Source organism: Temnothorax longispinosus, chromosome 9 (genome assembly GCF_030848805.1).
Source record: "Temnothorax longispinosus isolate EJ_2023e chromosome 9, Tlon_JGU_v1, whole genome shotgun sequence".
NCBI lineage: Eukaryota > Metazoa > Arthropoda > Insecta > Hymenoptera > Formicidae > Temnothorax > Temnothorax longispinosus.
In genome coordinates, this window is record NC_092366.1 from 7,796,838 (window position 1) to 7,824,553 (window position 27,716).

Below are 27,716 nucleotides of genomic sequence, written 5' to 3' on the forward strand. Positions count from 1 at the left end.
ACTTCCGAGCAACAATTAATATACAAACAGGCAATTCAAAGAGGGAGAAAGAGGTAAGAATTATTACATAATTATATATTATATATAGTAGGTATAACAATTATTGTAGCGTTTTATTATTGGCAAGAGGATAATAATAATTCGACAGATTTATATAAAAACTTAGACATTTTATTCCATACAACATTACATATAACGGTCACATTTATGTTAGTAATACGTACGTACCCTCTGATGATCATTATTAATATATAAATATTGTCTTGTTGATTCTATTTGATTGATTGATTCTATTAATGCATTATTTTTGTTGCCAAGGTATGAAATATATATGATGAATTAAAAGTCACGATTACTTGAAAATTAGTCGCGTTTTTTTACGATACGCTTTTAAGCAATTATATAGTGCATGGTTTTTAATCAAATATCTTACAATTTTGTTTTTAATAAACTTACGTGCATGTGAACATGTCAAAAGATTCAGGGATCTACGATGATCGGGTAAAAAATGTCGAGACACAATCATCTGTGTATCAAAACTTACGCGAAATAATTACGAGCATGCATTTGCGTTAATCTAATTGCGAAAATATCGAAAAGTCACACAAGCTTATAAATTAATAAAACATACAAATGACTAAGCAAATAAAAAACGATAATTTATTTAAAAAAAGGTAATGGATAACTACTCTGATCGAATCTTGCTTGTTTGCAAGCAAAATATTTGTTATTTATTAATTAGTAACTAAATAAGGATAAATTATTAAAGGTTGAATTAAGATTTTTCATATATGTATATAATATGAAATGATAAGTTAACAGATATGCATTCACTAACATTATCAAATGCTAAAATTTGAAATTGCTTCACATACTTATGACGTTTAAGCAGACTGCATGATCTTTTTTTAGTATTATTGTGATTAAAGTGCAGACAAATTTAGTCAAATGTTAGGTGGATCGATAATTATCAAAGGTGTTATCAAAATGCATCTTGTGCAATAAACGGGTGGCTATGTGTTACTCAATGTGGCATGAGATGTCGGCAACGTTACTTCGTGACAAAAGATCTCTTTGGCTTTCTTCACACTCGAATCTTTTACGATTACAGGACGACGATCTATATCATTATCGTATAATCAAATTTTTTGAGGTTTAATTTGTGCAATGAAAGATATTGTTATAAATTGGCAAAAAATTATAGGGAGAAAAAAAAAGGAGAGAGACTCTTAATGCCTTAATATTTTATAAAGCACGGAATTCTCTTGAGAAATTTATCTATCAATTTAATTCATTTAGTTGCATTAAATTTCCTTTGTGACTATATATTTCTATGATGCCTTAAATAATTGAAGCATTAAAGGCATTTTCAAATTACGTTAATATCTCTCTTGCTGAACTTTTAAAAATTGCTAACTGTACCTAATTATGAAAAACATGTACATTTTATTTTAAAGTCAGCGAATTGAAATGCAAATGATTGCGCCCGTAGATCGTCCTATCTCCTCAAGGATCAATAAAAATCGACGTCGTCACAATCGTGTTTTTTTTTTTTTAACATCACTCCATTAGAAAGCAATTTTATATAAACTTCAGTTTCGAAATGCACGCGCGGTACTTTTTACATATAAAAGCTGTCGGATAGTTCTTATCACATTATATACGATAAAAGATGATTGGCGAGTTGGCAGAGAAAGACGGTTAGAGTCGGTTAAGAGCGTCAAGCGAGACTGGCGTTTTTCCTGCTGGCAAGATTCTGGAGCTGTAAAACAAGGATGTTTTCATGTTCGCTATTCTCTTTTAATTCTTTTTTTTTTTTAGACGCGGAAGTTCTATACTACGGGCGAATCGCTAGATCGCTCTTGTACGTCTGGGCATCTTCGTATCTTAAAGTCCGCCACGTCCGCTGTCAATGTACTCGAACCTCTGTGGGATAGAGACGATCGTGGACTTTAGAATGGAAGTCTCTTATCCCGGCAAAAGTGGTGCACTTGGTTCCGGTGCAAAATAGTTGCGAGATTTTGTAAAGAATGAAGAAAAAGCGCGAAATAGTCATAAAAGCAAGTATATCTTGTATGCTATCGTTTTCTTGAAAAGTTTCTGAACGATGGTTTTTCTTTTTTTCGACTCTTTTAATGTTGTGAAGATTCTATGAAAATTAGGTACGAAAAGCTATCTTGAACGAGATTCTTTTTCTAAAAAAAAAAAATATGTTTTTCTTCGGAAGATAAAAACGCATTTCTATCGCATTTTACTATCATACATTATGAGCATGCACGAATAAATTTTTTTATTAAGTACCCTTTGCAAGAATCGGACAAGAATTTGTGCTTCCGAAAAGTCACATCGTCAAGTAAAAAATATCGAAATTTTAATAAATAGTATTATTTATAAGTGGAAAGTTAATGCGTATTTCAGTGCAGCGATTTTCATGCGGATTAAACGTTTGTTAATGCATAGGAAGATGCCAGACTTACATTGTATCTAGAAACTAAAATATTTTCAAGCCACCTTCAGACACTGACAATTTGAAAAAAATATCCAAAGCTCGACACTTAATTTAGTCAATACTTAATCTTTTATTTATTGAAAAAATTGAAATATCTGAATAATCATGAAGAGTTTACCAAAAATTAAATAAATTATTGAAAAAATCAAGGAACTCAATAAAAATGTATAGCTTCTTTATTAATTATTTAAAAAGTTTAAGAAAATTGGAAAATTTATCTAACAGAAATTAAGGAAAATTTAAGACTTAATAAATTTATGGAAAATTGAGAATGAGATAAAATTGATTATGAGATCTCGGCAACAGGATATTTTCTACTCGTGTCTGAAAGTGATCTCACATTCTTGTGGTACGATGTACCTCCTTTTCGTCGGTGGCGACGGAGGCATAAGTCCTGGCGGGGATTTCCGGTTGCTTGGCAGGTCCGATCGCATGTACGTAGATGAGTGCACCGGCGATACCGCCCATAATTGGACCCACCCAGTACACCCAGTGATTGTCGAAGACGCCCATCACCACGGCGCTGCCCAGCGAACGCGCCGGATTCATCCCCGCACCCGTTCGCGGTATCTGATTATTAAAATATTGTTACAAAAACGTAAAATAATAACAAAAACAAAACAAAATTATAACTCTTGAATTTCTATAAGACATCTAACAATAAGACTTTAAAGCAATTACAGTAATAAAGAGTTAATTTTGAAATTTTAAACTTCAAAGAGTACAAAATAAATGTATTATATTAGGATAATCGAATTAAATTCGATTTGAATTAAATTAAAATTGTAATTTAATTCAATTTTAAGATTTATTTTGAAATATTTAAAATATAATTAAAATAAGTAGGAACTGTCTTTGTGATTAGAATCGGAGTACTTACGCCGGCGAGATGGCCGACGGAGACCGACAGGCCGATTAAAAGGGGCGCGATGCCCTTGCTGTCTGGTTTAGCGGCGTCGCACGCCCCGCAAACTACCAGCACCAAGAGCAAAGCGAGGAAGAACTCGATGCCGAATCCTTGCACTGGAGTGATCCCGTGGGAGAGCTTCACCACGCCCAGGAAAGCCTCCATCGTATCGGCCGAAAGGGCTCTTATGATCGCCGAACCCGCGATAGCGCCCGCGCATTGCGCCACAACGTACAGAACACCCCTGATAATCGGTACCTGCGACCGAGAATTGTTACCGTAATTAACCGACAGGAAACATTTGGGCAAGAAAAGAAGACGAACTTGAACAGATAGTTCAAGTTGATTGGATAAGCCACATAATTAATTCAGTCAACGATACTCAATTGATTTTTAATTACTAGAATCATTTATGTGATAATATAAAAATTAATTGCGTTTATTAACGCGTTTATTTGAAATTTACTGGGATCTCTTTTGATCGGCCAGATAGTTCTGTTTCTTTATAGATGCAAAGACGATCAATTTTCATCGCGGGATATCGAATTCTTCGGGCTCTTCTAGGATAGATTTCATTTGCGGAATAATAAACGATTCTCGGTTTACATATGATAGACGTATACACATATATTATATCAGATTGAAAGCGATTTTAAATAGAAGGTTTTAGACAGATCAAGTGTTTAGAGGAATTTTCTACAGGGGCAAGTTAAAAATACTGAAATTTTTATTGAATATTAATATAAAATCTGTCACTACCTTGCCAATGACAACGAGACCGCACGTGACCGCCGGATTGATGTGACCCCCGGAGATATGACCTATCGTCTGGATTACGACCGCCACCACCAGACCAACGCACAAGCTAATAGCGACGACACTTCCGGTCACCACGGTACCGCAGACGAAGAAGTTGAGTAACAGGGTGCCGAAGAATTCCGCCAGAAGGGCGCGAGGAAGACCGACCTTCTTGTCGGTGAGCTCGTCAGCGCCCAGAGCATTCTTCAGATTCACCATCTGAGATATGTAAGCAAAAAGTAAGTGAAAAATGGAATCAATGTTAGGAAGAGGGGAAAAAATATATGTATTACAAACAAATATATGTAATCCGAATAAAGAGTAAAAAAATGTTTATCTCGAAGTAACAAAAAATTTTAATACTAGGGTAATTTTTGTTGAGATTTTATGACGTAGGATTATTACTTTAGCGGCATTTTTCCAAGAGACGAAATATATTTAATTCGTTATCGTCTTTATGTAATATGACTAAATAAGAGCATTTTAGACGTTCAAAATTTAAAATGGATTTTTCTTTCGAGCTTTAACACTCTTTTTTAGCGACGTTTAGCGGCTCTGTCGATCGACGGAGTGGATCTAGATCGAGGACGCGACGTTTTATGAGCGCAGCCGCGACGAAAGCTTCGCCAGACTGCATTACGTATGCAGATCGTTACATCCTTACCATCCAAACGATCGGTTCGAATTACCTAATTGCGCCAATCGCTCGCTGGTTGAACGCTTTTACGCGCTTTAATTACAAGCAACCGTGTTTTTCTTTTCCAATCAAAACAAAAAGCTCACATATTTCATTGTCCGTATATTACTACTCTATAATTTACAATTTTGTGTTATTGTTTGTATTGCAATTTTGGAAAGAATATAAATAGCTTCTTTAGAACAAGAAAAATGAGAATTGGACGTAATTATATAATTGAAAATTATATAATTGCGATATTTGCGTGGCTTTAATGAAGAATAAAAATTATTCTATGTACATTAAAATTTCATTCTTATTGTTAGTACATATCATGTTTAATTAGATACACAATTAATTTTTTTTAATGTTGCATGCGTAAAACAACGAATTAATTAATTTTTAATTAAGTTAAATACAATTTATATATATCTAGTTAGAATAATAAAAAATAGTATAAATTATTATAACTTTCGATAAAACTGATTCTAAAATTATGTTTCATTGTATTTAAATTTTATTAATCTCATTCTTCAATAACATTTTTAATTAAATTTTTTCCGAATAATTACGACATTAAAGATGCAATTGGCAATTTTTATTTTATTTTTACCTACTTAAAAAAATTGTGGATTTACTATTAATGTCTTAAATTTGTTTCAGAACTATGATTTCTTTTCGTGATTTGTTCCTTTTACCACGTTTCTTTTGCCGATAAATGTTTCAAGCAACAAATCATCGTCAGAGGCAACCGGCTTCTCTTCCAAAAATGCCATCACGCGGATTACGCAATTATACAGGCGTCATTACTAAAGTCGTGAGCCGAGATGATCCGATCCTACAGATGATGTCACAGCCCGAGATTGTTCCTCCTTCGCATCCGCTCGACTCTGTCATAAAGCTATTTGTCGCTTACATGGCCGATTTGCTAAATCTCGCCGTTACGAAGCCCGGTAAGTCAGAGGAACCGGATTTATTTGTTGATGCGTTTATACGAGATCACACGATCGTTCGTCAATCCCGATTTTCGCGAATATAGATTGTAAGCCGAGAAATCATTTAGAATAATTAATATTTTACAGAAGTTAAATCTAATACTTATTTCATAGAAATGTTATTTTATAATATTAATATATATATTTTTATATATTAATATTTATTAATTAATTAATTTACTGATATTAATAATTAATATATAATAATTATAATACGCGTTCAGCAAATAAAAATTTACAGATGTTTTGAAATTTGATATTTTAAAAATAAATTTTTTAACAGGCCTCAAATCCGTCTTTTCTGTGAGCCAACACACATTTTCAAACCATCGATATATCATCATGTCGTTTATCATATTTTCTAACGTTTCGCGTGACTTTCTATTTTATAACATTTTGTCCGCGTGGCATTATTAGCTGAATTAATGAATTCCGCTTGACCGCGACAATTTCATCGGCTTGTAAAAGTGCGGTTAACGCTCGCACGTTAATATAGAGGCGTGCGACAGTGCCGGGGAAATTCTGCGAAATTCGAGTCGAATCTTTATTTCCCATCGTTTATTTAGCCTTCCTGCCATTAATTTCATCGCTGTAAGATCATGAAGTTTATATGCTTTCGTAAATGCGTTTTTTCCGCAAAGATTTAATCAAATCACGAACGCGCGCCGACAACAACGCAAGTTTACGTTGCGAATTGCGTGCTAATAGATAGAACAATTATTTCTTGTTTGTACTGGCGATTATTTATGTGTTAAACGTTATGGAAGCTTTTTTATCAAAACGTGAATCTTTCCACAAATAATAGCTCAAAAAATTTCCTTAGGAAATTCCACAAAACGCTGTCTAATTTCGAAAGTATAATATTATGAGGCGTGCTCTCGTTCGCATAATGTCAGCATATGTTATATTATTATTTGCATATTATTGTTTATTGATATTTACTTTATTCTGTAATATGACATATGCATGATAGTACAATTTCTATTTTATTAAGTGTAAGAACATAAAAGAAATTGGCAATAAGAGAGTCGACGCGGTTATTAGTGCGTAATGTCAAAAGACAGATATATTTGCATATTACAAATTTCCTGACGTTTCGCACGGAAAAAAAAGATTAGCTACTATAACTAAAATAGTCGTATTATATGGATAACTAACATTTTTTGCAGCGAGAACAAAAGGTTTTGCTACAATTGTTAAACTATAGCTCTCACTGCAAAAAATATAGCTCTTGCTGCACAAAATATGATAGTTATCTATATTTTACGACTATTTTAGCTATAGTAGCTAATCCCTTTTTTCCGTGCGGCTCTTCTTCAAGCCATCCTCAGCGGTACAACAATAAACCATTCTCCATCATAACCATGAGCCTTCGGATTAGGAGGTCGGAAAACCATGAGAACTAAATGATTGCTATCTATAAGTGGTCAAACATAATTAATGAAACAAAGAATAAGAGCAATAACTCATTTTTATCCGAACACTCACCAGATAGTTCGGAGAACGGAGGATGATCAACAATATAAAATTACATTAAAGATTAAAGTGTCCATGACATGTTATTGTCACGATATAGATCGCACGACACTGTGAGCCGTCAAGTTGAATAAGAACAATTATACCAAGTAAATTAGGAATCTTGTAGGTCATAATGGAAATCACATTTGTTGGAATACGAATACACATTCAGTTATTACGGAACATAGATTAAATTTTGATCATGAGTTTGACTGGGAGAATGTCGCAGTCTATGACAGGGAAAAATATGTATCTAAAAACGACTTGTTTCAAAAATAATTTACATTAAATTGCAAATTAATAGCCTTGATTTACAAAAAGATACTAAATTCCTACATCATGCATACGTTCCTATTTTAAATAAATTTAAATAAATTGTAACATTGCGCTTGTTTGTTCCTTGGTCTGAGAATGATATTTATATACATTTATTTATTTATTATTTACACTTTTATTTCCATTATGACCTACAAGATTCCTAATTTACTTGGTATAATTGTTCTTATTCCACTTAACGGCTCACAGTGTCGTGCGATCTATCGTGACAATAACATGTCATGGACACTTTAATCTTTAATGTAATTTTATATTGTTAACCATCCTCCGTTCTCCGGACTATCTGGTGAGTGTTCGGATAAAAATGAGTTATTGCTCTTATTCTTTGTTTCATTAATTATGTTTGACCACTTATAGATAGCAATCATTTAGTTCTCATGGTTTTCCGACCTCCTAATCCGAACGCTCATGGTTATGATAGAGAATGGTTTATTGTTGTACCGCTGAGAGGATGACTCGAAGAAGAGCCGAAACGTCCGGAAATTTGTAATATATGCAAATGTATCTGACTTTTGACATTACGTACTAATAACCGCGTCGACTCTCTTATTGCCAATTTCTTTTATGTTCTTATTATTATTGAGAGTCCTTAATTATTTTATTATTATTAAGTGTAATTTTAACATTTTTTTAAATATCTTTATATGATTTTTTAATTCAAGTTATATCTACTTAATTATAATGTAATTATATAATTGTTTATTTAAAGATTGTATAAGTGTGTTTTATGACTTAATTCTAGTCGTCTCAAAATTTGAATATTTAAATTTCACACGATCTGCCAATCTCGATATGGATCATTCCAATCATCTGTCAACAATGATCGCAACAGAGCTGCAACAGAAAACGGTGCGCAACATGCACGTCCTATAAATAGATAACGAAACCTCGAAGGTTTCCAGGTGCGCGGTCTCGTTTCTCCGGTTTTTCTGTCACGAGTTTTTGTCATTTTCCCATACCGCCCCTCCTCTGGCTTCCTTTTCACACGCTTCGCTACATTCGACGGCGAACAAAATAAAGGTCCTTCTCGCCTTCTGCGATTATCAATATTGCCTTCCACCTGGCGGCAATAAAATCTCCCCTCCGTTCTACCGTTCATCTGAGAATTCACCTCGGGTTCGTTTTCTTTTGTCGCCGGTCGTTCCGCGAAAGCGAAGACCAGTCGAATCGGAAGCATAAATCACCCGTTAGATCCTCTAGTGATTTATCTGAACCGTTAGAGAGATCGTTATCCATATATGGGGTCTCTCTCAGGATTTTTCCCCACCACTTTATTTTTCCGTGCTATTTCTCGGTGGACATTGCACGGCTTCTTCTCGATCCCTTTAAAGGATCGATCGACGATCGGCCATGTCCGACCGGCGATCCATTCGTTCCACTTTAGGCCGAAACTTTTTTTAAGCTAATAGCTTTTTCATCGATCGGTGAAAGCTTAATTTGGCTTAAATTAAATTAATTAAATATTATTTTAAAATCTAAAGTTTTTAAAAAATAAAAGTATATATTAATAAAATATATAGTAAAATATATTAATTTTAATTTTAATGCCCGGTTAGATTTAAAAATTTAATCGTTAAATTAATTATTTTCTTCCCCATTATTCCTTTGTTGTACAAATTTTTCTGCAATTGAACATATTTTATTGAATTTTAGTAGGTATATGGAGGTTTTTGGAGTTGCTAATTGCAAATCTGAAATCGAAATTCAATAAATCAAAGTGGCGGATTTAATATCAAAGAAATTTTTGATACTTTTTAACGAAAAAGTATAATATAAATAAAAAGTATATATACCGCAGATATAAATTACATATAAGTAAATTATCAAAATTCTTACAAGAGAATTTTGCAGTGTCAAATTTTGATTTAAAAAATTTTATTTTAGAAGTAATAGATGAATTTAGAAATTAGGTAAGACCAAAAAAACGGGAAAATAATTACATACTTATATTATTAATGTAGGCACACATACAAGTATTAGAAACATAATGGTATCTGTTAGAATTGGCAGGTCAGGGAAGACGAAATTAATCGATTAGGATTAATGAACTGAAATTTTGCTTTATTAGTATATCGCGTGTACATCTGTACGAGGCTGAGGTCGAGAAGGAACTAGAACGAACTTAGGCAACAGAGAAAAATTTTTACTATATATATGGACGCCGTAGAACACAGCGTCATCTGAAATAACTAGATGTGAATATACCAATAACGCCTCTATATTCCGCAGCAGCGTCACGGCTTGGTTGTCTATGGGGTAAAACGAGAGCGCGAGTTGCTCAACTTCTAACAATATCAAATACGCAAACCAATTATAAAATACGTAAAAGTATTGAAAAACTGCAAAGAAATAGGTGTCACTAAACAACACAAAAAGGATTATATAATGTATATCTTTTATGTACATATACACCTTTATATTTACATAATTTTATTATATAAGTTTTTATTTGTATCTCTATTTTCTACCTTTATTCACGTGATCGCAGTTTTCAATCAAATTCATATCGCAATTTTAATTTAATATCTAATTAAATCCAACGTCTACACATCCAAAAATATTCTAATTTCTACGCAACATAATTATGTGAACGATACAGTAAATCATTTATTAAAATATTTCTTTAATAAAATAAGCTTTTGCAAAGCATGTTATATAATTTATATGATAATTAACCATTTTTCTTCTTAATAACAATTATTTTTCTCAAAAATCAAGAAGTATTCTAAAATGCCGTCGAGTTGCGCGTATCAATGGAAATATCAGGAACAATGGAAAAACATAGCGCGTGACTTTCGTGAAAACGACGTGAAAACGACGATAAAATGCGAAAATAGCTGGACGTTTGTACAAACGTCACGTATTTACTAGAAGAGACCATGATTGGCATCTTACGTCGTGTTAAATGCTAGTTTGATTTGAATCGCAAACGTTTCATTCTGCGTCTAACGTATAGCGCCATTTGTGCTTCAGGTTTTCAAGGTGATCGAAATTATGATCTAGACTTGCTCCTCCGACTCGGAACTTGTCTTACATGTTTGTTTATTATTTGTGCTTAAAGCTTTTCCGGCAGATTTTGACGTCTTATATGTTTGAGATAACCGACTAACTTTAGCTGCATTACATTGAGTTCTTAATTTTAACATTCATATATCCATTTCTTGTTATATTTCTTTATTATATCTACTAAAGATTTAATCACGCAAAACAAATTAAATTAAACAAATGTACGATAAATAAAATAAATTATAAATATTATAAATATATAAATACAAAAAATGACAAACATACATAAATAAAATTAAAAATGATGAATGAATCTCGACTCACCCCAAAGTCTTGTAATTAACGTCCAACTAATTAATAAATTCTTCCTAGTTTTGTGTTGACAACTCCTCACGAGTCCTTTGACAAGTACTTGAATGTGCGTCAAATGTTGCTTGATAGTTTCTGTAGAGTCCTTTAAGGTATCGCCGTCCTTCAAGATTCTTTTATTAGAAATCCTAATGGAAACCAACTTACGGCGAAGCCGAGATGGCTCTTTGAGAGCGACCGAACGACAACTGTCGCAAGTTGAGCTCTCGGGCCGGTCGGGCCTCACGTAGATAGGTATTCGTTCTAGTAATTCTACCGCCTGGCTGGCGTACAGGAAAGAAGTAGGGATATCACGGTTAAAAGTGGCGAGTGCACGAACACAAACAAACGTAGACGAGTTCGCGCGTGAAATGTGCACATACATACACGTCATTTTGATAAATAAAAAATTTACCGCCTTGTGTACTTCCGGTAACGTGTCGCCGACGAAATTGCGGTCAATCATCTCCGCTTTAAGATGAATTTCGTATGAAACGGGAAATTCTTTTGAAGGTTGATTTAAGCAGCGTCGAGAAATTTACAGTTATCTTTTCTTAAGACCTCGATATTAGAAAGAATTGAAACAATTTCTGAGAGAAAGATTTAAATATTTATTCAAATACAGTGAATTAATCTTGTTTCACATAAATGCAGCAAAAATTATCTCTGTAATTAATCCTATAAATAATAAAACTGTTTTGACTTTCGTATCTTTTTATCTTTTTTATCTTATCGTAGTGTGAAAAATAATAATGATAATGCAATTGATATCTGCGAAAATATTATGTTTAAACGTTAAGAAGATTGCGGATATGGAGACATCAACTTTAGGAAAATTAAATGAATATCGAATCGTGATTAGAGATCTAAATTTCAAGAGAATTTAATTTAAAAAAAACTTATTGGTCATCGAGAAGTATGATTTAATCTGAAATGTACTTGTATCTTTTGAAATTTTTCGATCCCTTTTAAGATTACGTAGCTATAAAACAGTTTGTTCTTTTATTCAGGCTCGTTACCGATTCACCTCTTGGCTTTTGCGTCACAACTTTTTTCACGCCGGTCCACCGTTAAATGCGATCGCTTCAAAAGTTAGAAAGGAAAGGAACAAAACTCGTTTCTGGACGACCGCACCGTCCGAAATATACCATATAAATTTTAATACAGCTTGACATTTTTTGACATACATAAGCATAAATAAATATACATACATAAATGTAAGATATAATATCCAAATGTAAAGATATTCAAATATTCCCAAAAGAGATGCGAAACGAGCACTGCGCAGTTTTTGCGGTAGCGAATTGCTTTGTGCCTTTGGCGCGCGCTCCTTCGATCGTTACCTTTCCTGAAACCTGTAATCGGAAATGACGTTTTCCCGGTAGGAAAAGGAAAGTACGGTTTCAACGGTGCTTCCTTGCGGTGCACGCGATGCATAACGAAGGGGGAATCACCTAACCGCGACGACTACTCCGAAGACAATGATTTCATTCTGGATTCTGGCCTTAACCTGCGATTAATTAATCTCTACTATTTAATTTCTTCCCATTAATTTCTCAATTATCCTTTTCATGTTGTTCTTTTTAATTCGGACTAGTATTTCTCAATTGCTAAGTGATTCGCTCACAAAAATAACGATGCAATTTTTTACGTTTTTATTTCAAAATTACATTGTTTTCCATTTATGCTTTAATTCAATCATTTCCTTTTAATTACGTACTTAACTTTTTTTTATTTTAATTATTTTTCTAACTTATTTTATTTTTATTTTTATCATAAGTATATTTTTAATTATTCACACAACACTTTTAATTTTATTTTTATTCTCTGTTTAATTTGTCTCTTTATCTCTTCTCTAAGTTTGCTCTCAAATTTGTTGAACAGTCTTTACATAAAACACGAATAGATAAGTGATTGAAAAAGAAATCCTAAATATAATTTCTCGCGTTAAACGTCAATATTCTTTTTATCTCTTCTCTAAGTTTGCTCTAAAATTTGTTGAACAGTCTTCACATAAAACACGAATAGATAAGTAGTTGAAAAAGAAATCCTAAATATGATTTCTCGCGTTAAACGTCAATATTCATGAAAATATTGCGCAGCGTTCCCTATTCGTATTGTTAAACTAATCGCATGAATAAGCGAAGCATGATGATTAAGACAATTGACGATGGCATTCACAAAACGCGGGGGTGGTAGCAAACGGTGGCCGTAATGTAATCAGAAAAACGTTAAGTAGCCGTTCTCTCGATTGATCTGTGCAATTCGAAACGCGATTCATCTCGCACAATCATCCTTATATCCGCCGATGATGAACTTCGCGCTCGCGCACGTTTGAATGGTAGGTACGTAATTTACGACGCTCATTTAAATATCTGTAAAATTTTTACGAAATTGGCTGTGATTCTGTCTCGGATATTCAATTCCCTAGATGGTTTTTGAATTAACGCAGCCTCGAATAATAAAAATTAAGCGCGCGTGTAATTTGTAATTAACGTACAAAGAATTTTACTTGCGTAATATCCGTTCGCACGATTCGCACGTTGATTGATTCGTAACGCGACAGTAATGCGGAATTAACATGCGTCGTTTTTATACTCGCCATTGTTTTCACGGTGTTCTAGCGATGCGCAAAACTACTACGAATAAGTCAATTAACCATCCAAGGAATTAAATAGCGTCGGCTTTGAACAAAGCGTTCCTTCGAGTCGCTTATTATTTCGTCTAATGCAGAACTATAATTACACCACGTTGCTAGAGGGTGGGAGGGAGAGAGAGAGAGAGAGAGAGAGAGAGGGAGAGCGCAATTGTGCAACATGGAATGATAGCCTGCTCGGGGCTGCATAATGCAAACATGACGGCGCGTACGTCGCGTAAGAGAGTCGTATTGTTAGAATTTGTTGTCATTGCCGAGCAGCTGAGTTCTTGGCCGCGTTGTCATCTGGGCGCTAAATCAAGGTTTACGCGGCTCAGCTGCAAGTGTGCATATTTATTGTGTATTAAAACGCACGCGGCAAGGGAGACTGGCGAGAGAGAAAACACCAAGAGAAACCCGGAAACCTATTGTTAAGGATAATATAACGGATAATAAAACGGAGAAACTGTACACCCACATAAAAAGTAATTACAAAAGAGAAATATTAAGATAATAGGAAGAGATTTTCTTTCTCTTTCGAGTTCGATAGAGAGAATATGAGATATATATATATATATATATATATATATATATATATATATATATTACTATTATAAAAACCCGACAAAGTTTAGAAAGATAAATTCAGTAATTTTTTCGCGCTAATTAATTTCACACAAAAAAATAATATCTATTTACTATAAAATAATTGGTTAAATAATACATTTATTTATTTTTATTATAAACGATATATTTAAGTTGTAAATTCGAACAGACAAGATGTGAGATGAAACGCGAGTTCGGTGACACAGACACGATTCTGATTTGTCGTCCGCCAAAAGCAGATGAATCATCACGTTTTCCCAAGCTAAGCGGGACAAACAGGATCGTCATCGTCATCGCCGAGTCATTACCGCTCTTTTCACATGACCGTCGCGCGCTGTCAAGTACCTCATCGCTTTGTCCTTCCGCCGACTAAGAATGCGCGTGCGACGCGTGTCAACGTTTCCATATATATACTAGCGAATTTAGCAGTAAGCTGTATTTTGATCTTTGTAACGATAAAAAAAAGTATCGAAAAGTAACAAAAGAAAAAAATTCAGTTTTAATATCAATAATGTTAAAATTAGACAAATAATAATAAATAATATTTTATTATTGTCACGTAAATATTAAAGTATTAAATCAGATCAACAATTTAAAGATTAGATATTAATGATAAGTCACGTATAGGTAATAATACTGAAGAACAGTGGCGTTTAAAAATCGTTATAGCTAAACTGTATAACTATAGATAATAAGACCATGCACGATCGATATTTTCTTGCAAGCGAATCGATTATTTTATCTAATTTATTTAATTTTTTCCGTTTTATCTGGTTTTTCACTTATAAATTTGACGATTTTCATTAAATTGCACTTCTGGACTGGATATCGGATGCAGATGCAGGCTTATGTGACCCAAAACAGTCTCCCGGGGCGCTGTTTCGCGTTAGATTTTAAGGAGACAGCTCGAAGGAAACCAGGCATCCGAACACGTGTCAATCTTCGTTTTATCTCAAAGAAGTAGACGCGCGTGAGATTGAAAGATCGAGCCGCATTATTCTGCCTCGATCGCCGCAACATGAGAAGTCGTAAATAATCCCAGAAATAAATTTTCCGATTAGAGTGACGAAGAGATATTTGCCTCTCAAATGAACTCGCGCACTTCGTTATAACGCTTGAAGATGATGGATGGGCTCGATTCTTAAGAGTCTGAAGAGGGCATCCGCTGGTATCGCGGTACGACGCGCAAAACTCATCGTGCACCTCTTTAGGCGAATGATTAGAAATTTTTTTCTTCGCGGTGGAGACAACACCGTGGCGTTTTTCATACATTGACACGTGTAATTATGCGACTTCCGCGAGCTTTCCTGCGGCGCGCGTCCGTCGCAAACCGATCGTTATACGGGTGCAAGAAACTGCAGCTATGACGTACTCCGGTGTCCATCGGGCTGACCTCACGTATGCTAATTGTCGCGGTTTTATCTGCACGCGAACTCACGATATCGCCGTAATGCCGATTAACGGCCGTACGAACTAGAACGCCAGAAGGGAACTGTGCGGGTAATCGAGGGACTTGAAATAACAAATAGCTTTTGACTGGCGAATCTTTCGGCTGTGGCTTTAATCGCGAATTCTGAAAACGATACGGCTAAGATATTTTTATATCGGTGTCTTGCAACGGCGAAAATCAGCTGCAGGTGTCGGTTTAATTCTCGGAACTTAACCAAATGTTTATGATTATAGAACAAAAAGAGTAGCTCCGAAGAAAGATGGTATAACTCTGCGTTAAATAAAGTTAAATTAAATTAATCTAATTAATTTAAAGGAATTCTATCAGTCAAGAAAGAGTTGAGACAATCCTCGACTTCGTTCAGGTAAAGCAAGATCGCTTCGGTAGATGTTGTTAACATCGCGAAAATCGCGTAAAACTCTCGGCTCAGTTGCGAATGATATCACATAGACGTTAATCTAAATAAACTGCGAGAGTAATTGGCCACTGCAGGCGATGACCGGAAGTCCGGCGGTCGGAGATCGCCGGCCATTACTAACGGAATCTTATCTGTGGCCTTGATAGTACTCAACTGTTTATACGCCTTTGTGTGAAAGCCGTGAAAGGCCAAAAGTCGTACGGCCGTAAAGAGAAATGTAACTGAAACGAGGCGTGCCAATGTGTATCTCACCTAGATTTTCAATCGAAAGAAAGAAGAGAAAGGTAAGTAAAAGAGAAGAAAAGAATTGAAATAGGAGAAGAAAGAAGGAAAAGAAGTAAGAAAAGGAAAAAGATTGTAAAAAATGTAGATTTTAATTTAAAAAGAAAAAAAGAAAATTGAGAAGAAAACGAAAAGATAAAAGAGAAAAATAGAGAGAGAAAGAGAAGAAAAAAAAACAAAGTTATTTATTTAATACCAAAAATAACTAGAAAAAGAAGAAAGATTATATAATTACAATTACGAAAAAAATAAAATTCTAATATCTTCGTTGAAGAAAAGAAATTATATAATTATTTATAATTACGAAAAGATCAAATTAGAAGCATTCTCGTCTACAAAAGTTATAACCTGTCCGTTGGTAGGTATTATAGGAGTAAATCATTTTCAACTAGAGCGCTCCTTCGATACGAAAATCAAGAGACAATTTATCGGGACAATGGTAACGTTATCGAGGTCGACGCAAGCAGAACCGATGCAACCGGAACATTGCGAGCAGAACGATCACCACGGCGTCACGCAACTCGGCGAGGTTGATGCCAAGGTCGTTATTACGTATACTAATCGCTATCACCACCACTACCCTCGGTGGCACGTGGACGTCGGATCGGCGAGTTCAGGGTGGCCGAGGATCCTTTCAGTGGCCGTTCGCTAGTCGCGCCGTCTTCGCGGGGTTATTAGTCCTGGAGCGTCCGGGACAAGGCTAATCCGTCGGGTCAGCCGATTTCGTGACGGGGTGGATGACCCATGGGGACGGCGGGTGGTGTGCTCGTGGATCACAGAATCTGTTTATCTGGGGATGTCACGTCCTGCCAAGAGGACCTCCTATCTGAGCTTGTGGCGTGAATTCCTGGTCTTCCATTCGGCCGCCAGGAGACTCGGTTTAAACCGACGTCTGGGAGTAAGTTTCTCCTTTTTCTTAATTGGAAAGTGATCGCGGGCAATTGACAGTATCAAATCCATGAATGAAAACACGACAATTTATTTTAATTAAATATTGTTTATTAAATATTTAAATTTGATTTTTTAATTCAATTTTACTTTAGCCGACAATCTTTTACGAATAACTTTAGAGTTTTATAAATAACTTAATTGTTACAAAATTTTAGAAATAATTTGAGAACTCACAGAAATAAGATATCTTTTAATGCACATTTATTTTTCGCACATGTAGACATATCACACTGGGGTTTGGAGGACTTCTGCTACTCTTTTCATTATACTCAAGAAAATTACCATATTTTGACTTCTTTTCTTGCATATAGTAAATGAACTGAAAAATATGTATATTTATTCAGAAATATTCTAAATATTATTAAACACGTGTTGAAAAATTGTAACTATATTCATAAATGCAAAGAAAACGTACGTTATTTTATCGTAATTGCTTGAAAAATTCATATCTTTCTTGCTAATAGAGATAATCAAGAAAACTTTTCAGATCTTGAAAGGGCATATTTCAAAGTACAAAAGAAATTTGTTGCGTAAATATTAAAATATTATTATCAAAATTACAAGGCTCCAAGAACGATGAATTTTTACATTTCTATTTTCTGGCGGTTTTGCAGATACAGGTATAAAAGTTAGGATTTTTGTTAAACAATATACAAACTTAATGATATAATGCATTTTTTATTTATAAAAAGAATGAAGAATATAAAATATAAGAAATAAAAAGAACAATCATTCACATATAGATTACGTCATCTGTTCAGTGCATTGAGTACAACATAACAAAGATCGAGGACCTTTGCACTGCGGGCATGCAAATTAAGTCTTTTTATTCTTGTCACTTGCCACGTGGACAAAAAACTCGCATCTTATTTTTTTTCCATTTTTGCATTATCTTTTGTACGTCGCACATTTTATCATCCGAATATTCGGTGCCAAACACGTTCTCTCAATGAGTGTTCATACAGATGTAACCTTATTATATTGTAATCGTCGCATCATAAATTTTCTAAAAATATGGTATGAAATGTTGAGCATCTTACCTCGTTACAGTTACGAGTTTCTATTATTTATCTAGAACAATATACAAGTGTAAACTATTGGTATACTTTATGTTCTAACCGTTCTATAACGATCTCGTGCTCAAATTTAGTAAAGCCGATAACAATATTTAAATTTAAAAAATGATAAAAATATAATCAGATATTATATACGCGGGCATAGATATGCGTTTCTTCAAGTTTATTATTATTAACCGGTTATTGCGATAAAGACGCCCTTCGGAATGAGGGAGGTTCCAGGTTCGAATCCTGGCTGAGGTAATATTTTTCGCAATAAATTTTTACAGTTTTTTAAACAATTAAATCGTCTCGATTTAATTCCTGGGAGGGAAGGGTATTAATGTTCCAAGGTAGCTGTGTTTCAAGTCCGACAAATTTGCGGCGCGCAGTCTATAAAGTTGGAATATATGTATGTACAGTATGTACATTATAATTCGTTACTTCTTTACTTAAGTATAGAATATACGAACACCAACACCTTGTTACGGCTCAACGACGCTCCATTTTTCTTCGATTTATTTGTAATCTTGTGAGCCTTTATTATTATAATCAGATATTGTTTTGAATATATGTTTACATACTCGAATAAAATGAATTAGAAAATAGACTTACTTGCAAAAAAAGTTGTGCAAAATACATTGGGGTCCAAGAGACACCTGAATTATTTTAGGTGTTAATTATTACAAAACCCACAGACAATTAATTTCTTCGGCAGTTGTTAGCTATTGAAAAAACTGCAAACTTTTTTAAAAGATGATTGTATCCCTCCTACTTAGGTATTCATTCTACCAATGGTAGAGTTTCAAACTTTATCTGGGGTTTTGAAGATCCCAAAGTGTATACCTAGGGTTAATACTGTATATGTAGGGGGAGTCCGGGAGACTTGACCATAGAGGAGAGTTGAACCACTTCAAATATCTCGTTCAAATTTTGAACAAAGAGCTCAATCCGAGCACGTGACAACATGACGATTGGTAGTGCGTTTCGACTGTGATTGAGACAAACGTGTTTTAACGTGCTCGGATTGAGCTCTTTGTTCAAAATTTGAACAAGATATTTGAAGTGGTTCAACTCTCCTCTATGGTCAAGTCTCCCGGACTCCCCCTATATTGTATGTATAATGAATGCGTTATAAACATGTGCATTTTTGGCACTAATTGTAAATAATTGATAATAATCTCCAATTCATACAATATTATCGATTATGATTGCGATAGTACAGATATAAAATTGAAAATTAATGTTTATATTTAATAAATGCATAATAAATATAGCTCGTTTAAACGAATTATCGTTATCATCAGTTCTTATTTCGCATACTCGCGCACGATTTTCATAGCTTTCGAAAATGAAAGATAAGTTATGTTCGCGCTCTCTTTCGTTCGAACGCCGACTTTCGTCGGCGATGACGCAGCCGAGATAATTATGACGCAATGTTAAAAGCGATACGTAGCGTCTTATCGTCGTACCTGAATCCTGACAATGAGTCAGAATTTATATGTCTCGCGATATGTATACATTTCTGATTTAGGTCTGCAGCCAAAGATAATAAAATAAGAAGGAGAAAAGCGTCGGCACCGCCACTTATGCAAATTTTTGGTACTTGGTGTAATTTCCAAGATTTACACATATATGCAAATTTTTAGCCTTCTATCTCTCTGTGACAGAAACGAGACTTACCGAACTAGAGGACGTACGATAACTAAGTTTTCACCAAGTAACTAATGGACTCTAAAGCCACTCGATAATGATAATTTTCGTAACAATAAAGACAATATTACGAGGATAAAATATTTCCTGCCACTTCTCCGTTTATTCCTCACTATACAAACGATGTCTTCTACCGGTATATTAACCTCTAATCAATTTTGACAGTAATTATTTTTGCAAATTTAATTTTAATATTTATGTTAATTTATTTACTGTGAATAAAAAGAAGTGAATAAACTAATATTTGATTCGTTTCTTTAATTGAATAATAAAATACACATCATTTTTAAAGTGACAAATAATAAAAACACGGACAATATTTTTTCTATAATTATAATTTATTATTTTCTACTTTAGTATAAAGAATCTTTTAATATTCTTCGTCAATCTTGTGTACTCATGGTCAATGACAAAGTTGACTAAGAAACGCTAACGAAGTCGAATTTAGACGACGAATTAGCAAGCACTCTAATACGATCGGGACCTCAATAAAGAATGCAGTTACGTCGCGAGAGATCTCGCGAAATAGTCGAGATCGTTATATCGCTCCATGTTCAAATTTCCACTTGCAAATTTGCACGCAATAAGTGCCTTTATTAATTTATATCGTTTCGCATTTGTGTAACGTTTCGCATCGCAATATGAAAAGGGGCAACTTTGAGTTAATGGGTCATACGAGTGAAAAAATGGTAATGATGTATATAATAGATAATGAGGCGTGCAATATTTACATATCTCTGATCTAGACAAATTTTTCTTAATTAAATCTTTTTATTAAAAATCTCTGTATCCTTGGAAAGGAATGACGCTTGAAATATTCGAAGAATACGAATAGAGGAGATGAATAAGAGGAACGCTTGAGAACTGTTGATTCAAGGATTAAGGATAATGATTATAATTAAATCCTGCGATTCCAGAAACACGGAATGAACGTTTCCACGGTGTTTCCCGAAGGGTACGTGGAAAATGACCGAGCGCAGCGTCATGCATCGTCGATACCTAAGGTGGCTGAGGGGAGTCCCGAGCGACGGCATCGACGTGAGTCCACTGCAATATCCTTTCATATTTAATTTTCCACAGAGAATGGAAAAAAGAAACTTGTATTTTAACACGTTCTGTGCCGCATGGGTCATCGGTGACCCACGCTAAACTTTTCGTTCAAACCGTGACATTTTATTAGCTTTTTGATTATTAACTGCAAGTATTTTAATATTAAATATTAATATTAAATAAATGTTCAATAAAAATATTTGCTTTCTTTTACATTATCATTGCATTTTGTTTTAGACCTTTTTCTAATAATAATAATTTCTATAGTTTTGTAATTATTATGAAACATAATTTATTTAACTACTATAATGAACATACCGCGAGGGTCACCATAGTGACCCACGCGGTGTCGAGAACAAAAGTTAGTATCGTACGTTAGTCCGGCGCGGAACGTGTTAATTAATGCGAACACAAAATAGATATATTTCCGATACATTTCTTGAAGATTCAAATTCAATTATTTATTTTAATTTATATTCTTTTACTTCTTTTGCGATAAATAAGGCGGTTACATGCATAATTCTATGTTTTTGAGTCGATACGAATTTTACGGATGAGTTACCGATTTAATAGGTAAACCTCGACCCGATACGCTTCGTGAGGTTTTTCTGAAGGAAATCGTATCATTGATCAATCCCGCGGAAGTTCTTCGAATCATTTACGTGCATAAATATATGAAAACACAGAAGAATGCGTTTCCGGCAGGGATATCTTGCACTGCGTCCAACGCTGACGTATCTGCATGAATGCATCGCTGCATATCGTTATGCAATTACATATAATTAAATGGCCTGTCGTGTTTTGAGAAAGGGATTACGAGGCGATTTTCCGTTTAATTAAGTTCGCCAACTCTCGAGGAAATCCAGGGTTAAACATATAAAAACGGCGTAACGCAGCGTAAACATATAATTCGCTACGATCTTAGTTCTTAATCCTTTTATTTCGAATTTGTGTGTTAAATTATTGATACACAAATGAAAATTTTTTACAACCGATGTATCTGTTGGACAAAATTAATATAGTATTTATTATATTATATAATATATCAATAATATTATTTTTTTATTTTAACATAAAAATCTTTTTATTGTTATACTCTTATCTACGGCGATGAAAAATTGCAACTTTATCACTTGTAAGATACTTCAAAGTTTTACAGGCGTTATTAAAAGTACTTTTACATCGGACGTTTTAATACAATAATAATATAAATATTAATTAATTGATTTTTTAATATTTTATTGCAATATTTTTGGCTAAATTGCTTATTTACTGATCACAATAAATTCCTATTTTATCGACGGGCAGGCATAGCTGTATCAGTGCTACGCACGTTTAATTTTGCAGCGCTTTAAATCGCTCTCGACAGATCGCGACTTACGTGCAACTCATGAAAAGAACGCAGCTCGAAACTCGTTCACTATTATAATTTAATGTAATTTATTTTTATTCTTTAAAATAAAATTTCTGAATAATTGTGGTTCAATAAATTTGCAATTGTGAATATTTAACGGCAAATTTAAATTTGCAACGCGTGTCGCATTATATAAAATTATGTTAAAAATTAATAAAATGTAAAAAATTCATAGCTTATTATTGCATTTTCCAAAATACGCGAAAAATGGAAATTTAATTTTTCAATAAAATAAAATTCAATAAATTTTATTTATTTAATTCTTTTAGTATTTCCTTTGTTTGTTATTTATTTCAAGTTATTCTCCGCGAAATTATTATCGGCGAAGAGACTTCAGGCGAAACTAGCATGTTACGAAACATTTGCGTGGCACTTTAATTATCAAGAATAATCAATACAAATTATCAGTTATACTTATTGCGTAAAACGCGACACTTGTTTTCCTGAAACGCATGGCAGTTTACAGTCTTTTATTTTACCCATATTTTTGTCGAATTCTCAAAAACACGATAAATTAATTCAATATTCGATGAAGAATTTTGCATTGCATTTTATACAAGTATCGATGATTAGCGAAATCTTTAAAATTATGTAAAAATTGTTGAATTTATTTAAAATTTCGCGGAATTTGTGCATTCTCTTAATTCATCCTCGTTTTTTCTCAAATTAAGTTTCCGGAACAGGAAAATTAATTTTACTTTACAAAGCGATCTTGATCGTGTTTGACCGGAAACAGCGAGTTGTGCGCGAAGCGGAAAATTTTGCATTCCGCTGCGTCGTTGGCGTGCCTCATTTTCTATGCGTCGACTATTACAGTGATCACGACTAGCTCGCGGCGGCGGCTTCTGCACGCGCGATTACCATCTTTAAAATTTACCATTGACTATTAATGTTATGCGTTCGAGAAATTGCACCCTAACGATCTCGATAATCACCGCGATAATCTGATGATGTTGTGTGTTTACGTGCTGTCGATTCATCGTTTCGTGCAACAGAAAGGTGTTCCTTATAATCGCGTATTACTCTAATCTCTCATTCCGTTATTATTCTCTCCACGCCGAGAAGTGCTATTAATTATTTTATCAAGATTATTCTTACAATTGTTAGACAGGCTGACAGGATCCTTCAACAAAGACGAAGAATTTCCGTGAAGAAAAGAATCGAGTCAGATAAATCTTTTTATTTTAAGGTAGATGCGAAATTACAGTTTTGTCATGCACGCAAAATCTATTTTATGAGTTTTCTGGGAACGTGACGCAATTAAGTTTTATGCATTTATAATGAAACGAATAAACAAGGAATTTGACGCGCCGCGAATTAAAATTTAAAATCTTTCGTGAAATCCATTCGCATTTGCGCATCATGAATCAGCTTTTGTTATTTTAACAGCTGTGCAAAAAAATCGCCCGGCATACCGTACGTAATTAATTTAAATTAAATTAATTAAAAATTAATTTTATAACACACTTTTGAGAATTACGATAATAAAGGTGATTTCACAAATTTTAAAAGAACTTCGCCGATATGTATGAACAATCGTAAAAAAGTTATAGTAATGTCAGTCTGGGTAGTCGAGATTTCTCACGGTACTTACTTTTTGTTTCGAAATACAAACGATCGCTTGTCAAGATCCAACAATTTCCGACATTCAATTATTATCCTTACTACGCATCGTTTTGTTATACACGCTGTATCGTAACATACGAGATTTATTTCGCGAATAAATTCCTTGAACAATGCAAAGTAAATTTTTCTTTAACAAAAATTTGTTTAAACGTTTTGGTGATTCTTTAATTATTAATGTTAAATATAGCGATATATAATTAAACCGGATATTAAAATACATATAGCAAACGTTGTTTTAACAGTTTGAATTTATATCAACTTGCATTAAATTATTCCATAAATAAATTAATTTGAAACTTTACTTATTTATATATAAAACTGTATATAAATTTATTTTAATTACATACACGAGTTTCTTATGTATTTGACAGTTTGCACAGTCTGACATCAAACTTTTTAACATTTAAAATTCAACATAAATTTTAATATTAATAATTGTTGATCTCAAAGTTTGTTCGGGGAGGTTTAATAATTATTTTTTTCCAATTTTATTATATTCAAGAGTCATTCAGACCTACAAAAATGGGCAAAATTTTATTTAAATAATAAAAAAAAACAAAGCATAATTTATTCATAAATAACAAATAAATTCTTATTTGGTTAACAATTTATTCAATTAAACGCTAATTTAAATAAATTCTTATCTAAATAATTATTTGAATAATGTATACTAGTTATTCATTGTTTGTACGAATAATATATGTATATACTATCGTATGAATAACATTATGAATAATATTATTACACTATATTGTCAAATAATATAATAATATCTTGTTAATTTTTTCACTGACGAAGAAAAGAATTTGTTAATATAATAATAATTTAAACAAATAACAATTATTTATAGTATATAAGTAATGGATAATACAAATAACAAATAAAATTTTAATTGAATAGCGAACTAGATAAAACTTTATTCGAATAATGTCCATCTCTGCAGACTGACTTGAAGGTAATATTAAATTGTCATATAAAAATGGCGTGGATAAGAAAAAATCCAGAGTAGTTGTTAGGATAAGATTTTTAATTATTATTCATTATAAATGTAAATTAAAGATCTACTTAACAAAATGATTACAACCCTGAGGTATTCCTCTATATCGACTACTGTCACACTTTCGCAACGCTGTAAATCGCAAGCGCAATTAATCAGACCGGCCAGACAGATGATCGTGCGAGATATAATTCATAAGTGGCATGTGCACGATATATTTGCACAGCAACCTAAGCTGATTAAATTAAATTTTTCCATACCTCATGTAGGTAAATAATAATTCTAGGGGAGATATATTTTCCACTGATCGAAACTTAAACAAACAGTTCCTGCTGCTACATATCACGACTATCATATAAAATCAATATGCAGTTAATATAGTTTGCTTAATTTCATTTCGCGAGCATCTTTATTTAACTAAAAAAAATATGTTTAAAACTAAATATTCTTAAGAATAAAAGCAATATTAAAGTTATCGAGTCACTTTGTATACAAGGCATCTAAAAATTGCTTCAGAATTTGATCTTTCCGGAGATGCATCTTCTTTTTTTGCTCGCCCAGTAATGCGCGCGTGATTTATTAGCGTCATTGTTAGAAATCATTGCGAAAGATGAAAGACGAGGATCAATCAGTGTGATTTCAACAATAATCAATGCTACGATGAGCATTGTAGCGATTCCTCGGTCGTGATGCACGGTCCGCCAATGTCATTAAAGCGTTACGGCGCGGCGTGCCTCGCATTGAGCCGGCGTAATTTTCTTCAATCCTGCGAATTCCCGAACGTGAATTGCATAATCCTGCGCGTTCTTTCCGTTTCCCAGAAGAGCGCATAATCGTCCTTCATTCACGCTATCGCGACGATAATCTAATTGTTCGCCTAACTTAGCGTGATTATCTATATGCGCGATATAGACTACTGTTGTTCAATTATTTTTCAAAACAGCTTGTTAGCAAGATGAGAAATTTTCTGTTCTCTGAAGAAATGCATCAAAATGTAATAGCAATTTTTCTGTAATAGAAATTTTTCTGTAATAGAAATTAAATAAAAATGATTATTCTAATCTGGGAAACGCATTAATCCTAATTCCCGATAAACATTCATCAAGAAAGAATTATAATCAAAGTATAAAGTTAAAGTGATCAAAATAAACTGCATATCTTCCGATTATTTAAAATTATAATTTATAATTCTCTTAATTAATATGATTTCAAACTTGTGTTTTTAATTTTCTTTTTAATTTTATTACGTATTTTATTTATATATACTATTTATAACTTTGTATTTATGTATTTTATATTTAGATATATGTTATTTGATTTCATGTATCTTTTACTCAAATATTTTTTTACAATTTTTACTAAATATGATTTTAATTTCGTAAATCTTTTCGCTTGTAAGCAATGTGTCCTCAGCGAGCAGAACTTATATTAAGTTAAAACTAAAATTTAAATTTAAATTGTAGTGAAATAAAATTTAGATGACACTAAAATAAGAAATAAATAGATTTTTTGTTCATTTTTATAGTTTTTATATTATTTCTCGTTATGTTTAACTATATTACATTATAATTTCTTTTAAATTATTTAATTTTACTAAGTTCTGAATTGAATAATACGTGAATAATTACGTCTCTGTTTGCGTATAGTAATTACTTCGAGTGAAATCAATTCGCCTAAATGAAATTTTTTTTATAGTTAACTCAACGGTACGATACTGTTTGGTAATCGATAACGACTTTGCTTTAATATCCTTAAATTCGAGCTTCGAGCCACACCTCGTAGACTCTTACAATAATTTCAAACGAGACCATGTTTATATTTTTGATCAATCTTTAAATTGACGGGGTGTGACTCAATGTTTCATTAAATTTCGTTATCACTTCAATGTTATATGATAACATGATTCTTGTTTTCAATTATCGTAATATATAGGGTTCGCTGTCGCAAAATTGCACGTTGTGGCGAAGTATGCCGTCGCGTATCTCTAATTGAAAAGAAAAAATTAATAGAGGAATCAAAGGGAGATTTTTATATATCCTACTATATTAATTTGTCAATTTACACTCATGTCGCGATGAAACTTAGCTGCAGTGGTATATCTGGTTCTCTCGATGGTCGTACAACTGTTCTCATCGAACGCCGTCACGATCAACGTAATACCAGGGAAGCGAGATGTAACACACGCGACTTGCTATGTAACGTGCGCACGAACGCGGAGAATTTATCGCGGGGTTACGTATGTAAGTTGCACAGGCATAATTATTCTTGTGCGCGAGTGGCGCGCGAGAATGCAACACGAGTGCCATGCAGCAGCGACGACGAGTGCACGGCGCTAATTGCGGAAGCTATATTTGCGGAGTCGCGTTGTCATCGCATAATGACCCAATTAATGCCGTTTAATTATTATCTGTTGACTGAGGACGGGA

General features: G+C 33.5%; 2 protein-coding genes across 4 annotated transcripts in view; one reads left to right on the forward strand and one right to left on the reverse strand.

The window, feature by feature from the left end:
- Positions 1-149: 149 nt before the first annotated feature.
- LOC139819246 (aquaporin AQPAn.G) lies at positions 150-27,572 on the reverse strand. Of its 3 annotated transcripts, none has more exons than XM_071788444.1 (5): positions 27,353-27,572; positions 4,176-4,433; positions 3,390-3,674; positions 2,870-3,079; positions 150-1,926 (listed from the first exon to the last, which is right to left on the reverse strand). In XM_071788444.1, exons 1-5 carry the CDS (start codon positions 27,356-27,358, stop codon positions 1,888-1,890), a joined length of 798 nt encoding a protein of 265 aa, XP_071644545.1. In that variant the 5' UTR covers positions 27,359-27,572; the 3' UTR covers positions 150-1,887. The 3 variants fall into 3 exon arrangements, with proteins under 3 accessions (XP_071644545.1, XP_071644544.1, XP_071644546.1); XM_071788443.1 differs by having other exon boundaries at positions 150-1,762; positions 27,353-27,567; XM_071788445.1 differs by lacking the exon at positions 27,353-27,572 and adding an exon at positions 11,070-11,321 and having other exon boundaries at positions 150-1,762.
- LOC139819245 (aquaporin AQPAn.G) overlaps positions 17,120-27,716 on the forward strand; it is a 32,689-nt gene continuing 22,092 nt past the window's right edge. The window contains exons 1-2 of the mRNA XM_071788441.1: positions 17,120-17,382; positions 21,121-21,241. Coding sequence (XP_071644542.1) covers positions 17,281-17,382; positions 21,121-21,241 — 223 coding nt within the window. The 5' untranslated portion in view covers positions 17,120-17,280. The remainder of the gene's footprint in view (positions 17,383-21,120; positions 21,242-27,716) is intronic.